At 35.0% G+C, this 18,156-nt stretch overlaps 1 protein-coding gene across 8 annotated transcripts in view; it reads left to right on the plus strand.

The window, feature by feature from the left end:
* The window catches only part of TEAD1 (TEA domain transcription factor 1), a 231,527-nt gene that overhangs the window by 194,693 nt on the left and 18,678 nt on the right, over positions 1-18,156 (plus strand). For all 8 annotated transcript variants that reach the window (XM_026705713.2, XM_087921147.1, XM_087921150.1 and 5 more), the window contains 2 exons: positions 2,500-2,561; positions 3,520-3,644. In XM_026705713.2, coding sequence (XP_026561498.1) covers positions 2,500-2,561; positions 3,520-3,644 — 187 coding nt within the window. The remainder of the gene's footprint in view (positions 1-2,499; positions 2,562-3,519; positions 3,645-18,156) is intronic.

Genomic DNA, 18,156 nt, shown 5'->3' on the forward strand with positions numbered 1-18,156 from the left:
TTAGAATATTGTGCAAAAGTTCATTTATTTCAGTAATGCAACTTAAAAGGTGAACCTAATATATGAGATAGACTCATTACATGCAAAGCAAGATAGTTCAAGCCGTGATTTGTCATAATTGAGATGATTATGGCTTACAGCTCATGAAAACCCCAAATCCACAATCTCAGAAAATTAGCATATTGTGAACAGGTTCAATATTCTAGGTTCAAAGTGTCCCACTCTAATCAGCTAATTAAGCCATAACACCTGCAGAGGGTCCCTGAGCCTTTAAATGGTCTCTCAGTCTGGTTCGGTAGGAATCAGAATCATGGCAAAGACTGCTGACCTGGCAGTTGTGCAGAAAACCATCATTGAGAGAAAGCCTCAAAAGGTAATTGCAAAAGAAGTTGGATGTTCCCAAAGTGTTGTATCAAAGCACATTAATAGAAAGTTATGTGGAAGGGAAAAGTGTGGAAGAAAAAGGTGCACAAGCAACAGGGATGACCACAGCCTGGAGAGGATTATCAGGAAAAGGCATTCAAAAGTGTTGGGGACTTTCACAAGGAGTGGACTGAGGCCGGGGTCAGTGCATCAAGAGCCAGCACACACAGACGGATCCTGGACATGGGCTTCAAATATCTTATTCCTCTTGTCAAGCCGCTTCTGAACAACAAACAACGTCAGAAGTGTCTTACCTGGTCTAAAGACAAACAGAACTGGTCTGTTGCTCAGTGGTCCAAAGTCCTCTTTTCTGATGAGAGCAACTTTTGCATCTCATTTGGAAACCAAGGACCCAGTGTCTGGAGGAATGGAGAGGCACACACTGCAAGATGCTTGAAGTCCAGTGTGAAGTTTCCACAGTGTGTGTTGATTTGGGGAGCCATGTCATCTGCTGGTGTTGGTCCACTATGCTTCATTAAGTCCAGTATCAATGCAGCCGTCTACCAGGAGATTTTGGAGCACTTCATGCTTCCTTCCACAGATAAGTTTTATGGGGATGCTGACTTCATTTTCCAGCAGGACTTGGCACCTGCCCACACTGCCAAAAGCAGCAAAACCTGGTTCAATGACTGTGGGATTACTGTGCTTGATTGGCCAGCAAACTCGCCTGACCTGAACCCCATAGAGAATCTATGGGGCATTGCCAAAAGAAAGATGAGACTTGAGACCGAACAATGGAGAAGAACTGTAGGCCGCCATTGAAGCATCCTGGTCTTCCATAACACCTCAGCAGTGCCACAGGCTGATATTGTTCTATGTACAATCCTTGTTTTATTGATTGCATGTAATATTCTAATTTTCTGAGATGTGGATTTGGGGTTTTCATGAGCTGTAAGCCATAATCATCTCAATTATGACACATCACAGCTTGAACGGTCTTGCTTTGCATGTGATGAGTCTATCTCATATATTAGTTTCACCTTTTAAGTTGCATTACTGAAATAAATGAACTTTTGCATGATATTCTAATTTTTCGAGTTTTACCTGTAAGAGCTTCAAAAAGTTGATGATGGACATATTTCAGTTTAGCTGCTTTGTACATATAACATAATTTTATATGACTCAATAGGTGGCTGTGAGTACCTTGGCTGAAAAGTAGGTACATTTTAAAAGAAAGCAAATAAAAAGGTTGAAAGCTATTTAAAAAGAAATATAACCCAGAAGTCCACTCCCAGCCTAGCTGCATATGAGAATTTATTGAATGCCCAGGAAATCACCTAATCAATTACTAAAAAAGACATGAGTCTTTCTGCTTTATGCTTTGAGTAATTTGACTTTGTGCATGTGTTGACCAATGAATCATAGTAGTGAGCTTGCCACCATAATTAAAGCAACTAGAGCAGTTGGGGGGCGGGGGAGGAACCTCTCTTTAGTAGGCCCCATGGGAGGTAGTTTGCGAATGCTTTGGCAAGTCACTTTGTAGCCCAGAGGCAATGCAATTCCTTCTCAAGACAAGAAGGTAGGACAGTGCATTGGGAGATATTGTGCATTGCTCTAAGCCTCTATTACTTAACTGTAGCTGAAAGAGACTTCTGTACATGCATAGAGGAGAAGCCTCTTCACTCCCTTACTGGGAGTTGCTACTGTCATAGCAAAGCACTCCTGTGAAGGTTTGCATGGCCCTTGCTTGTTGTGCAAGAAAGAAGGAATGCTGCCACCTTAAATCTCCCAGAGTTTAAACTGGGTCCATGTGTTACCCATAAAAAGGCAGGATCAATGGCAGATCTGTGATGCAGATGATAATCATGATTCCCAGTAAAGATCTGTTTGTGGCTAGCTTGCAGCTGAGTTCAACCTTATACCAAATGCTCCTTGACAGAATCCCTCCCCCACACCCCTTTTTAGACAGTAATTTAGTAAATGCAATTATTAAGGTTTTATTTTTAATACAAAAGAATATTTACAATAAATAATTGCACTGGACTGGATTGCAATGAGAAGAAATATACTTATTTTTTTAGTAATAATAATTCTAAGTAATGCTGTGTGATTTCATTGTCCATTGATTTGTTTCAGCATAAAGCCATTCGTTCAGCAGGCCTATCCTATACAGCCCACAGTCACAACTCCCATTTCAGGTAACATTAATTTGTTTGTGGTGGGGGTGGATGGAACTCAGCCCATAGTTAGAGCTCTGGTTGTTAAACATGTATCAAAATATGCACAGGAGTTTTGCAGCCTTGTTATTCAGCTAACAATAATGAATCTATATGTATGTGAACTTGTGTACATAATTATTTGCATATTCATCAGTAGTTACAGAATATGCATGGAGCTTGGTTAACAACTGCTCCCACTTCTGAGCACAGCAGTAGTTTGATGTGTTTTCCAGAATTCTGCACGATGGAAGCATTAATGAAGCAGAAATTCAGCTAGAATAATTCAAGCAGGCCTTGCTGGCAAAACAACAACAACAGTGAAATCAAAATGCAGTGTCAAGTTGACCGTGTAAACAGTTGCTATTTTTATTTTTTTATTTTTTATTTCATGCATTTATTTCATTCAATTCTTCTTCCCAAATGAACTTTCAGAAACCGTTCAAAAGAACCCAGTAATTATAAAACAAACTCTCATACACCATGATTGGAGTACCAGCATGAAAAATGCAGCTCAGGTCAAAGACAGTGGAAAGGCAGCCTAGTCTTGGGACAGTTGTCATCTTGCAAATGTCTGAGTGAACAAATTGACCTTTAAAAGACAGCATGAAATCAGTTCCCTCAGAAAAAACAACCTACTTACCATTAGCTCTTGACCATTTACAGATTTTTCCTCCTGAATTCCTTAACAGATAATCAGAGTTGGAAGGGATCACCTAGACCAATCCCCCACACCATTTTTGACAAATGGCAGTTCAATCTCTTCTTGAAGGTCTCAAGTGATGGCGCTCCCACAACTTCCAAGGGCAAACTGTTCCATTGGTTGATTGTTCTCACTGTCAGAAAGTTTCTCTTTATTTCCAGGTTGAATCTCTCCTTGTTCAGTTTAGAACAACAATGAATTGTTAATTTCGTAAAGGATGGTTCTTTGTTTTTTTAGGATTTGAACCCACGTCTGCTCCAGCACCCTCTGTTCCAGCTTGGCAAGGTCGATCTATTGGAACAACTAAACTCAGACTCGTAGAATTTTCTGCTTTTCTAGAGCAACAAAGAGATCCAGACTCTGTAAGTGCATCTCCAAAGTATTTGTTCATTCGTTCATTCACACACTCACTCACTCACTCACTCACTCACTCACTCACTCATTCACAAGTAGTCCTTGATTTACAACCAAAATTGAGTCCAAATTTTCAGTGCTAAGCAAGACAGTTGTTACGTGAATTTTGCCCCATTTTACGATCTTTCTTGCCACAGTTGTTAAGTGAATTACTGCAGTTGTTAGCAACACAGTTGATAAGTAAATCTGGCTTTTGAACCTTTTTTAACTAACACTTAATGTGCAAATTACTGCTTAGTAAAATAAGTAATTCCTGGCAGCATAACTTTTGTTCTAGTTCTATAAATAGTGTCCTACTTATTACAGTTTTTGCTGGCTTAACTTAGCCCAATTCAACCCCCAACCACTCAAACATCCCTATGAGATTTAGCAATATTCAGCCAAAAGTAAAATTTAAGAATATATATTAACACTCCCCCAAGTGTAATTTATTTCAGGGTCATTTATTAAGTATGGTAAATGGTAAAATTATACATTATGCTTTCACCCTTCATCTTAATTTAATTTAAAATTTTAAAACAATTAGTTCAACATATCTGTTAGATATTTTTTTTAAACTGTGCAGAGGAGAATATAATAAATACCAAAAACTGAACAATTTGGAATCAAACATAAAATTTGGGGGAGGGGTTGTAGTATTTAAAGTCATTTCTGTCATTCATTCAAAACCAATTTTTTTTCACTCAGTACATTCTGGCCAATCTTGTCTTTTCAGTTTACTTGCTGCTTAGTTCAGTTTTTTTTAAATCTCTGTCTTAACCTCCTAAAATCTGTATACCTGCCTTTTCACTCCACCTAAATTATTTATAAGAAAACCAAATGTTTCTGCTTTTTATCAATTTTCATAATTCTTTTTACAAATACTGTAAATAAATGAATGTGTTCACATGGATTTTTATTTATTTATTTACACTTATATGCCACCTATCTCACCAAAGACGACTCTGTATTTCAAACTATACTTTGAACTTTGGTTTATCAAATAAATAACAAGGGCTGCATTCATATAGAGAGCAATGCTTCCCAAATGTGTGTAAATTAGGTGAAAATGGTGTGAGGGTTTTTTTTGGGTGGGGGTAACTACACCCAAACCACAACAAAAATCAATCGCAATACAGACATTTAAATAAGAACTTTCTAATAAGTGATTTTGGGTAATGAAGAAATATATTTGGGAAGCACTGACTTGGAGTGTAAATCATACTTTATGTGGCTGGGTTTACATTATCTTGCTAATGTGATTGGTTTGATTTGATCATCCCCTTCTTTCCTCTTTATATCATTTTCTGCCTGCTGGGATCTCTCAGGATCCTGCTGTTAGTCTCCTGTTATTCTTGATTATTATGTCTTGACTAACCTCATCAATACATCTCTGTTGGGATGATCACAGTGTAGATCTAACAACCTCTGTTCATCTCCTGCTGATATTCACTTAGGTTTTGTGAATATCACTTTGTGATGTCACCTTCTCACATCACAATCAACATAACATATTAACAAATCTTTTCTCCTGAGTCATCTTGTTGTTGATTGTTATTCAGATTTTTCTTATCAAGAGATTTATGTATTTGACACCCACCCTCCCATCAAAAATCTATCAATTGTTTTTTTTGCTTTCAAATCATCCATTGTTAATTGGTATTCCCTATACCTAAAAAACAAACAAATAACCCCATATCATGCTGTAGTCATATTGTGCTTTGATTATCAACATTTGTTCTCTCTGGCTCTATTTCCCCATACTTCTATTTCTATCATTCTCTTCTGCCAGCTTTCTTTTTCTCTCTCACTTCTCAAACATTTTGGATCACTAGGTTGGATATGGGCCTCCAAAACCTTAGGTAGAACCTCTCAGTACTTATCCAAAATTTACCAATGAATTGAAAATTTGAAAGTAACAGAAAGTTTAAAAAATAAATGCATTCGAATCATTATATTAACAACATGAAAAATTAAAGTTAAATGATTTTATGTATATTTTATTTATTAAATTTGTTTTTTTTAATCCCACTTTTATTACTTTTATAAGTCGTTCTAGGCAGGGAATATACTATAATACTTCTTTCTCCACCTATTTTTCCATACAATACCAACCCTTTGAGATATGTTGGACTGAGAGTGATTGGCCCAATGTCATCTAATCAGCTTTTATGCCTAAGATGGAACTGGAACTCACAGTCTCCTGGTTTCTAGGCCAACACATAGTCCACAGTATGCCACTGTAAGGCTCACTGCCTGAAAAGGTTGTCATCAAATGATCAACAGAAGGTGTGTGGGGGCAAAAATATTCTTCAAACATAGATAATGCTGAAGTGCATAGCAGGCAGGTCAGGCAAGCTCAAGCTGCTTGATAATTTTGGAAGGGAAGGAAACAGAAAAAAATAGGTTGTGGTATTTTTCCATAATCCAAAGGGGAATCAATATATTGGTCCAATAACGGTCACTGTTTATGTTAGAAAGTAGCAATACTGAAGACAGGGCTGGGGTCTCTTTAAAAGAGCAGAATATAGAAACACCAAATCAGCCCTTAGTAAGGTGTGATATGTTGTGATCAGATCCTACATTTCTGCAATAAAAGTCATGTTATAATTTACACTGCTTTTGGAAGTTTTTTGTATCATTTCCTATAACCTTATGGGCCTTGGGGCTTTTCTCCATTCCTCTGGTGAGGGGCCCAATGATTCCTATAGTGTGTGGTAATAAAAGAGACATTTTTTGCATCTATCTCCAATTGCTTTGGTTCTTTATTTAAGTGTGCATTTTTCTCACAACAGATAACTAGTATTTCATGTGAAAAGTTGAAAGCTACATTCTACATCATGCAAATGATGAAATGAAGAAAAAGATCTTACAAGGTTTTTTTGTCAAATCTTGGAAAAAACAACATCAGCATGAGCAGACAATATTGCATGAGTGAAGTAATAGCCAGACTGGTTCTCTGTATGGATTTTAAAAAATTGGAAAATAAGTTAGATTTTTATACTATAGAATTTTTGTACTATAAGATATACAAGAAACTATAGCAATATTAAAAAATCTCACTTAATGACATTATATTATTATATTAAATAAAATATAATTATTATATTTATATAATTCCTTTTTTTAAATTGGCTTCTCTCTGGAGTGTCACAAAAGATTAAAAATCAATCTATTTAATTTATTTTCCCACAGAGAAAACATGTTCAACTGAACATTTTATAAAGTTTCACCCCTCCCCACAGATATTCCATGAATTTTTGATCTTAATTTTATTCAAAAGCCTGTGAACTACAATAGCCTACAGAGATATTTTGAGCTTTTGTACGTATATAACTGTTTTTTCTGAGGTAGTCAGTATATGTGCAAGGAGATATTATCAAGAATGTTTTTAGAATAATAGAGATCAGAGATGTAGCACAATAACCTTGCCTAAGAGGAATCTTTACAACAATCTATGAATAAAAAGGCACATTAAAGCTGCACCAAAAGGCACATTAAAGAATTCCTATAGGTCCGTGATGGCGAACGTATGGCACACGTGCCACAGGTAGCATGCAAAGCCATTTGTGTGGGCACATGAGCCCCAGGCAGACTTACCTTACTGCACATGAGTGCATCTCCCAGCTGATTTTTGGGCTTTTTTCAGCCTCCCAGAGGCTCGAGGGAAGCCTCTGCACCTTTGGAGGCTGAAAAATGGCCCCTTTTTGTCACTTCCAGTATTTCCAGAAATATGGGGGAAAGGCCCAAAAATCAGCTGGGAGGCACGTGTATGTGCAATGCAGGTAATTGGGGGGATTGCGCACACATGCACAGGGGCCGTGGGGGGACTGTGCGCATTGCCTTCTGGGTGCTGGTATGTGTGAGAGAGAGCACAAGCGTGTGTGCAATTTTTGGGCACAGGAGCCCAAAAAAGGTTAGCCACAACTGCTATAGGTAGTCTTCAAGTTGTGAAGGTCGCTTTTACGAAGGTTTTGCCAGAAACTGTCACTTACTTCCAGGTTTTGCCAAAAATATGCCGATAATGAATTATTGGTTTGCTTAACAACATAGTGTTCACTTTACATCCCTTGCATTCATTTTAACAACCACCACAAAAATGTTACAACAATTGTCTGCAATGGGCATTATGACTGTATGTCAAAGACTACCTGAAATGAGGAGGTTCTTCTTCATGGAAGAGCCACACAGACAAACAGAAAGCCAATCCAGTATAATGCTGACCTTTGCTGTGCATTTAAATGCTGACTGGATTTGGGAACTGATTTGTCATAATTCTCCCACCCTGACAATACTGGGATGCTTTGCAAATCTAATGTGGATTTGTTTTCACAACAAAGCTGTTGGTTGAAGTTTTGTTCTGTAATGGTAAAAATACATAGAATAAGAAGTCTTTCTATAAATATTTTACAATTGGTATCCCACCACCTCTTATTTTAGTTGTTGTTTAATTGAATCAGGAGAAAGCTAGAGTCTATTGGATACGCTGTTTTAAAATACTTCTTAGGATAATCTGATAACTAATTAGTTCTGTTGCCTTGAATGAATTGTTTATTTCACTACATATCAATAAAACTGGCATGTATTGTCGTATTCTCTCATCCTGTTTTAGAAGATCAGTTCAATTCATTATTTGGAATTTGATTGAAATCTCCCCCTTTAATCAAATTTCTAAATCCTAATGAATTTACTTTTTGCAGGAATCTTGGCATAAATTCTGATTGATTGGTTTTAGGTTAAAAATGAACGATGAAATATTGTTGTACATGATCACCTACTGCAATACATAATGAGCTTTCTTAGGGTTTCTTGGATAGTGAGGAAACAAAATAAAATCAAAATGTTATTTACTTATATATACCATGTGCATAAAACTATTCTGGCTATAATCTAGGAAGGTTCCCTAAAATAACTTTGGAGTGATATTATTGTTGGAATAATCATTAAAATACCGATGGGGAAAATGTTGGAACAGCCTTCTTACATTACACTTGGACATAGGTTTTCTTGGTGGAAACAATGGAATTGGTTAATTTAGGCCACAGTGATAATGAATCTTACATTTCTATTGTCCTCTGTAGTATGTTCTGAAACAGAATAGATAATCTTGTTTATAACTATAACAAAAACGCTTGTAATATTTATGTCTTTCTACTCTTAATGGGTTTGGATTGTGGTAGTTCTTCAAAAACAAAACAATGCCATTTCTTAATTGTATATTAGTAAGTAAACAAATGCACCCCTATATAACAATTATTTGTCTTGCTTCCTTTGAATTTCTAAATGGGTTATATAGGCTTTTATCCTAGTATTATTTCACAACAGCCACTTTTCTGCATTCTTCAAATATAAGAATGTTTAGTAAGAAGCTGCCATCTTGAGGCTATATGGGATGCTTTAGACTATGCATTCATGAAAGTACATTGTCAACCTCTTTCGACTTTCTTTGCTCCCTAGTGAAACAATTTAACCTTCTTTTAAACAATGGCTACAAGAGTAAAACAGCTTAGGTTGTCATATTGAAAACAGCAAACACCAGGGTGGGCAAAGTTTCTCTTTAGAAACAGATGTTATTTTTTGTGGAATATTTGAGATTGAAAGAATTGTGACTGAATGACATATATTCATAATCTTTTCAGACTCAAATATTTTTGCACTAGAAACTCTGTTATAAGGGGTTTGTAACTGGAGCTTTTCCACTAACAAACACCATTCATGCTTCAGCCATCCAAGGCACACCATATTATCTCATTGGAAAATGTTAAATTCATAGTTTATGTGTCAAAAGTAAGAGTGAGTGAAGTCCTTCTGTGCTTTGACAATTTTGAACAAAAGCAAAATTAGGTTTCGAATAGAAAGGATAGAAAAAAGGAGGAAATTCAATTGGGCTTTCTTTCCCAATTCCTCATCATCACTTTAAATAATCATTTTGATGTAACCTTCTATTATTGAACATCAACTTGGAAGGAAAATAGCAAGGAGTAATTTAGCTGGTCTACTCCCTTTTTCAAATATCTTAGCTTATATCTGCTTGTTAACATATGCAGATCCTCTAGGCTCTTCTCAACCATGTCAGTGATTTCTGAAGCATATGAGCAGTTCTGTTTATTGTTCATTAGAAACATGTCATAAGTAAAGCAATAAGGCATTCAGTATGTAGCATTTACAGTAATGTAAAAAGAAAATAATCATTCATATAATCTCAAAATAAAACTAAGAATATTTTCAGATGATGCCATACCATCTGTCGCTTTAAAAACATATTGGTTTTTTTTCTGCTGCTACAGCAGCATCTGATATTTTCAGAAAGATCTGCAAACAACTGTAGTAGCTTTATAATTGTCTTTAACTTAAATTGCATTGCCTTCTATAACAAATCCTTTTAGTTTCTGAATTATGTTTTTCTAAACTGATTTTCCTGGACTTAAAAAGAGAAGTAACCAGCCTAAGAAGTGGTATGTGTGAATTCCTCTGATCTAAAACCTGCTTTGGAGTCTGCTAGCATACATGTTCCAAGCCAAACATGTTGTAGCATGGCAATTATTTTCTGTTGTTTTGTTGCTCTGCTGCTGCTTACTTAAACCCAGATGGGACAGTTTTATTTACTTACATTGATAAATAAAGTTTCTGGGGAAACTATTGCTATTGTGCGCCTAAGAAATCTAAAGGAAAAGCTGTGCCAAAATGGCAGAATCAAAGTATGCTTGTATTTTTCTTTATCAAAAGGCATACATCTAACAGTTAAAATAAATCTATACCAGTCCAAGTTTACTCCTGAATTATCTTTGCGGTTTTACAAAATCAAGTTTTAATGCATGTAGAACCCTAAACATTTTAAAAAGAGGACATAGATATGAACAGGCAGAAGTTCAAAATGGACACAGCCATGTCCTTCATAGTATGCAGCCTTGCAAGTTCCCTTAGTTTAGATTAGCTCTACTATCAAGGTAAAAATAAAAAGTAGAAATTAAAATATTTTAGAGACACTATTCATATGGATTAATGGTTCAATAGTGTTTTCTATTAAGTATAGGCACATAGGATTATACTCCAAATCTTGCACTGCGCTAAAGTATTCAAGATTATAATAGCCCCCAAAGGTTTTTTTTGCATATTAATTTTGCATTTGCATACAGTATATGTGCAATGGTTGTAACACAGCTGTGGGATTTTCTTCTCTTAAAGGAGTTATTTAGAAATGGTAGAACTACTTCTGATGGCGTTTAGAATAAAAATCTTTCTGGTTTGTGTTTGGAGCATATATTGTTACCAACAATATCTTCTTCTGGTCTAAAGTGATTTCTGTAAATAACAGGTGAATGTGTGTATAGTAGGAGACTACAATTCAGTTCCTAACATAGGAAAAGATTATAAAAGCAGTAAAAAGCATTTTTTTTAAAAAGAGGAGAACACTCCCATCTACATTTAATAGAATGGCAATAGAATTGAAGTTGAAAGATGTTTGGAGGGAATTAAATCCTCTCAAAAAACAATTTACATTATTTTCCAATCCCTGCAAATCATGGTCCAGAATAGACATGATATGGATGGACTCGGGATTAATGGAAAACACAGAGGAAATGGAGATTATGCCAAATACCCGGGCTGATCATAATTCAATTAAAATTAAATGGAGAGGAAAGAGGAAGGTGGACTTTTAATAAAAATTTATTAAGGGATAAAGTATATATTCGGAAGATAGAAAAAGAATTAAAAAATATTCCTCGAAATTAATTTGAAAGAGCAGATAACAGTGCAAAATTTATGGGATACAACAAAGGGTTTAACAATTGCCTATGCTGCAAAAAGAAAAAAAGAAACAACAGAAAGAAAGGCAGGAGAAATTGGAAAACTTGGAAGCCACCATGCAGAAAGACCCTAGCAATGAAGACCTCAAAAGAGAAATGGATCTGGTGAAACATGAAATAAACTTGAATGTACAGGAGGAAATGGCCAGGAAAATTAAATTAGTGAAGCAAAACTATTTTGAGAATGTAAACAAACCAGGGAGATGGTTGGCACACAAGCTAAAGAAGGAACAGGAAAAAAGAACAATAGTAGCATTAAGAGATGAAAATGGGAGCTTACGATCCCAGATAGACAAAAAGAAAGTGATTGCCCAAAAGTGTTTTGCTAATTTGTATACCCATGGAGAAATCCCAGAGGAGGACATCATCCAATACCTCAAAAAAAAAGAACTTACCTAAAATATTGGATGTCGAAAAAGATTTCTTAAACAATAAAATAGCTATTAAAAAAAATAAAGATGCAGTTGGGAAACAAAAAATGAGTAAAACCCCAGGGCCAGATGGGATACCATCAGAGTTTTATAAAGAATTCCAGGAAATATTGGAGGAATTAATGCTGGACTTGTATAATGATGCATTAGAACGAGCCAAAATACCGAAGACATGGACAGAGGCATATGTAACACTTATACATAAGAAAGAGACGGACCCCCAGCAAATAAGAAATTACAGACCGATCTCGCTCCTAAACATGGACTATAAGATCTTAGCTATGATAATGTCCGAAAGACTGAAAAAAATACTAAGGAAAATTATTCATTCTGACCAGAATGGTTTTCTCCCAAATAGGCAGATGAAGACCAACACAAGACTTGGATTATGATCAGCCCGGGAATATTATGAGATGCATCCAAATAAACCAATGGCACTTATGTTCTTGGATGCCTAGAAAGCGTTTAACAACTTAAATTGGCATTTTCTCATCAAACAATTGACTAGTATGCAATTTGGTGAAAATTTTTTGGGACTTATTAAAACTATTTATGAAGTGCAAATGGCAAGAGTGATAGTGAATGGAGAAACCACGGATGGTTTAAAAATAAGCAAAGCAGTGAGGCAAGGATGTCCACTAGCCCCATTGTTGTATATATTATCTGAAGAAGTATTGTTGTCACAGATAAGACAAAATTGAGGTATTAAAGAATTAACTGTTAAAATAGAGGAGTATAAACGCCAAGACTTTGCCGATGATATGGTATTCATAATGGAAGACCCAAAAGAAACAAGTTCTACACTAATGAGAGATATAGAAGAATTTGGAAAGGGCTTAAACTTAATAAAAGAAAAAACTAAATTAATAACCAAAAACTGCACCAAGAAACAAAATGAAGAACTAGCAAATAAATTAGGTATGCAGATAGTAAAAAAAGTAAAATATCTTGGAATTTGGCTCATGGCAAAATGTTCATCAATAAAAGAAGACAACTATGATAAATTAATACTTCAAATTCAAAAGGATTTAGATAATTGGGCTAAGATACAACTGTCATTGCTGGGACAGATAGCAACTGTAAAAATGAACGTGTTACCAAAGTTATTATTTTTGTTCCAAACGGTGCCAGTCAAGCTAGGAAGGAACTTTTTTTTTTAATAAACAAACTTTATTGAATATACAACTAAAATAAATGAACAAACACATACACAACATAGAAAAAATAGAGAAAACAAAAAAACGAATAAAAAGCAATTCCATTATCGACAGTTTGTGGTTCCTTATTATCATTATTGGTGTCATATTTACAATTAAGTCTTAATGCGAGTATATAGTTACTACCTCCTTTACAGATTAATAATATTTACTATTATATTATCTATCTTTGTTCTATCCAATCATACCAACATTCCCATTTTTTGTAATATTCTGATGATTCTTTATCCTTAAGTGCTAGGGTCAATTTATCCATTTCTGCACAGGTTACTATTTTCTGAATAGTCATTTCCTCTATTGAAATGTCAGCTTATTTCCAACACTGTGCAAAGGTTAATCTAGCTGCAGTAAGCATGTGCAATATTATATATTTGGCTTTTGGGGGGAGTAGTCTATTGAATATCCCTAATAGGAAGAATTCTGGTTTTAATTCAATCTGCTCCGCCGTTATTTCCTCCAACCATTTTTTGATTCTCTGCCAGTATCTTTGGGCTTCTGTGCAGGACCACCACATATGAAAGAATGTTCTGTGTTTCTTTTTACATTTCCAGCAATTCGGATTCATGTTAGGAGACATCTTCGCTAATCTCGAAGGAGAGAGATGCCATCTATAAAACATTTTATGGGCATTTTCTTTATATGTTGCCGATTTTGTGATTTTATTATTCCTGATCCAAACCTTTTCCCATTCTATTAAGGTGATACTACGTCCTATATTTCTACTCCAAGCTATTATATTGCCTTTGACTACTTCCTCCTCTAGTTCTATCTCTAATAGGTAGTTGTAAAATTTGGTTATTTTTTTTTTAATCTGAACCTAGTAAGATTTTATCTGATTGTTGTAGCTTACTATAAATTCCAAAAACTTTCTTGTCCTGTCTATATCTATTTTCCATTTGGAGGTAAGCCCACTAGTCAATTTGTAGCCCTTGTTCTTGGAGATCTTGCCATGATTTTAAAGTTCCTTGTGCATCCAGTAGGTCTTTGTATTTTATCATCTTGTTAAGATCCACATTGTTCGGATGTATCATCCTCCATCATTGAGATCCAAATCGGGATCTTTAGATAGTGTTTTTTCTTTATTTTATTCCAATTAGCCAATAAAGACTCTCTAATTACATGTCTGTGGAAGTAACTTTGTTTGGTTTTCCTCATGTCCCATAAATCGCATGCCACCCCCCCTGTAAATCATGGCCTTCTAGAAATAATATTATTTTATTTGATAGATTTACCCATTCTTTCAGCCATAGAAAGGAGGCTGCGCTGTGGTATATGGGAGTGCCATACTCCACCCCTGCTCTTCATATCTTGCATTGCTTTTAAATTTATCCTTGGTTTTTTCCCTCCCACAAAGTAGTTTTTATGTATTTTTATTAGTATTGTCTGGAACAAATAAATATATTTAGGGAGAATGGTCATTTTAATAGTGGCAATCGTGCCTAATAGGGAGAGTTGCAATTTAACCCATAACTCTAGGTCTTTTTTAACATGTTGTAGTAGTTTGTTATAGTTATTTTCCATTAGTGTCTTACAATGAGCCGTCAGCCATATTCCTAAGTCTTTAATTTTTTTTTACCACCTGTAATCCCATTGCCTTTTCCAATTCTAATTTCTGTTTTTCTGTTAAGTTTTTGGTTATCAATTTCATTTTTTCCCTGTTAATTTTAAGTCCTGCGACTTTCCCAAATTGATCTAACTCTTTCAACAGTTCTTGACCTACTTCAATTGGGCCCTCTATGAAAAAGACCATATCATCTGCAAATGACTGCAATTTATATTCTTCTTTCTTAATTTTTAACTCCTTTATTCCTGGGTTCTGTCTAATTCATGTAAGCAGTGTTTCCAAAGATAGAACGAAGAGCAGGGGAGATAATGGACATCCCTGCTTAACTCCTTTCTCTATTTTTATTGAGTGCTTATATTCTCCATTAATTATAATATTTGCCTTTTGTGAGGTGTAAATTGTGGTCACGATGTTTTCAAATGTAGTGCCTAGTTTCATATTGTAGATTTGTTGGATTAGGAATTGCCAATTTAAATTGTCGAAGGCCTTCTGCACATCCAAGAATATGAGGGCTATTTGTTTTTCTGGATGGGCTTCGTAGTATTCCAAAACATTTAACACTATTCTTAAATTGTTCCTAATTTGTCTATTGGGGAGAAATCAGTTTTGGTCTTTATGGATATATTCATTCAAGATTCTTTTTAGTCTATTTGCTATAATTGTAGCAAATATTTTATAATCAATATTTAACAAAGAAATTGGTCTATAGTTTTGTATCAGTCGAGGATCTGAATCTTCATTCGGAATCAGCGAAATCAATGTCTCCCTCCATGAATCCGGTATTTTAGCTGCAAGTAAAACCTCATTATATACTTCCACCATGATGGGTCCTATTTGTTCTCCTATTGCCTTGTAGAATTCCCCTGGAATCCCATCAGGTCCTGCAGTTTTGTTGTTCTTTTGATTTTCTATTGCTGTTTTCAGTTCAGACCACGTGATATCTTTAATTAGCATTTCTTTCATCTCATCCCTAATTACTTTGTCTTTTGTTACACCCAAATAATTTCTTATCATATCCTCCTTTACCTCCTCCTTTTTATAAAGGTCTTCAAAATATTTATATGCAATTTCTTTTTTCTGTTCTATTCCCTGTTGGGCATCCCCATTTCCATCTATCAATTGATAAATTAATCTTTTCTGTTTTTCTTTTTTGAGTTTGTAGGACAGCCATCTTCCTGGTTTATTAGCCTGTTCAAAGAATATGTCTAGCTATATTTAACTTTGTAATCATTCCTTCCTGTTCACTTAAGTTCAATTTGTGTTTAGTTACTATCATCTGGTTTTGCAATCTACAATCCTTTGGAGTACTTTGTAGTTGGGTTTCTAGTTCTTTAATTCTTTGTTTTAATTTATTTTGTTGGGCGTAGTTTTCTTTATTCCTCCTGGCAGTATATGATATCGTTGTGCCCCTTATTACTGCCTTCATTGTATCCCAAATATCCTGCTTCATAGTTGCCTCATTATTATTTTCTTTTAAAAAGTAATCTAATTCCTCCTTGAGTCTATTCATAAACTTTTTTCTTTAATTAGCTGTGTATTTAGCGTCCACCTTTTCCTTGGCTTTTTCCTACCTTTCCACACTATCTGAATCGGATTATGATCTGCCCACTCATTAGGTAAAATTTCAATTTCTTTTAACTCATTTGCTATTTCACCATTCATCCACGCCATATCAATTCATGTCCACGATTGGTGTGGATTGGAGTAAAATGTAAATTGCTTTTTCTCTGGGTTTAATTTTCTCCACATATCTATCAAATTTAATTTCCTCACATGTTTTCGGTAACTTTCTCTTTTTCCTCTTCTTCCTCCCACTACTGTGGTCTTTTTGATGGTCCACAATGGCATTGAAGTCCCCTAAGATACAAATATTCCTTTTTTCTAATCCCACTATTTTTTCATGTAATTATTTAAAAAATTCTTTTTGGTTTTCATTAGGGGCATAAATAGAATAGAATTGGGGTTGAGTTAATCCAGATTCGTAAAACCAGATTTCTTCCATAGGAATCTGTCCAAATTAGGTCTGCTTTCATATCCTCTTTCACATATACTGCTATCCCTTTCTTTTTCCCAAAGTCTGCTGGTGATGTATATAGTTTCCCTAGCTTGGGGCATTCTAAATATTTTTCATCTAACTTCCTTATATGGGTTTCTTGTAATCATATTATATCTACATTTTGTTTAATTAGTTTAGTTAGTATTCTCTTCCTTTTTATCCTAGAATTCAGGCCGTTTATGTTAATTGATAATATTTTCTTTTCCTCATCCATTATCTAGTTGATTCTTGCTCTTTGTCTTGTAGTTACTCCTCTTTCTCTTTGTGGCTAGTAACGTGTCCTCAGTTCTCTCTCTAGTTGTGTATTTTTTTGAATTCCTGGGACTCCTATCTCTATTCTTTTGGTAATCTTGGTCATCTTGCGAATTTGATTCTAGTTCATCTTTACTACTCAGTTCTGGAAGAACTTTTTTGAGGACCTAAAAGAAATACCAAAATTTATCTGGCAGAAGAAAAAAGTTAGGATAAAATATAAACTACTGCAAGACAGTAGAAGCAAGGGAGGATTTGACCTCCCAGACTTCGAATTATATTATCAGGTGGCAATAACTACATGGATCAAAAATTGGATTAATTTGACAGATAAAAAAATATTAACGATTGAGGGTTACGACTTACAGCTTGGCTGGCATGCATTTCTTTGGGATGGGAAAAGCAAATATCATACCTATTTCCAAAGACACTGGTGAGAGATACTGTATTATTTACATGGGAGAAACTAAAAAAGAACCATTATGTGAAAGTATCATTATGGTTATCGACAATGGAAGCACTAACATATCCCAACACTCTAGATTTCAACAGTGATAAAATATAAAGATATTTTAAATGAAAAGGAGAAATTAAAAACACAAAACCAATTAAAATCTCAGGGAATTGAAATAGGATGGTGGCCTTATTTGCAGGTCCAAATACGTTACAAAAAAGACAAGTAACAATTTGGTTTTTATATAACTCCGCAAGAATTAGATAAAATATTACAAGGGGTGGAAAAAAATGATTAGCAAAATATATAATTACTTATTGGATTTTAAAATAAAAAAGGAAACTGTTAAAGAAAATATGATAACCTGGGCCCAAAATGTGGGCCATAGCATTGATTTGGAACAGTGGGAATGTATTTGGCAGGTAAATTCCAAGCTAATATTGTTGGTCTCCTACAAAGAGAACATATATAAAATGTTTTAACGCTGGTACCTCCCTCCAATGAAAATAGCTAAAAAAATAGCTAAAATGTTACCAAATATGATAGCTAAACGTTGGAGATGTAACCATAAGTGGGGAACATATTTCCACATTTGGTGGACGTGCCTCCATGCACGGAGATACTGGCATAAAATTAAACCATGGTTAGAGGAACTAACGAAACAGAGAATTAAATTTAAACCAGAAATCTTGTTAGGCA

This window comes from Pseudonaja textilis, chromosome 1 (genome assembly GCF_049901715.1).
Source record: "Pseudonaja textilis isolate UNSWEBS1 chromosome 1, rPseTex1.2, whole genome shotgun sequence".
In the NCBI taxonomy this organism is placed as follows: Eukaryota; Metazoa; Chordata; class Lepidosauria; order Squamata; family Elapidae; genus Pseudonaja; species Pseudonaja textilis.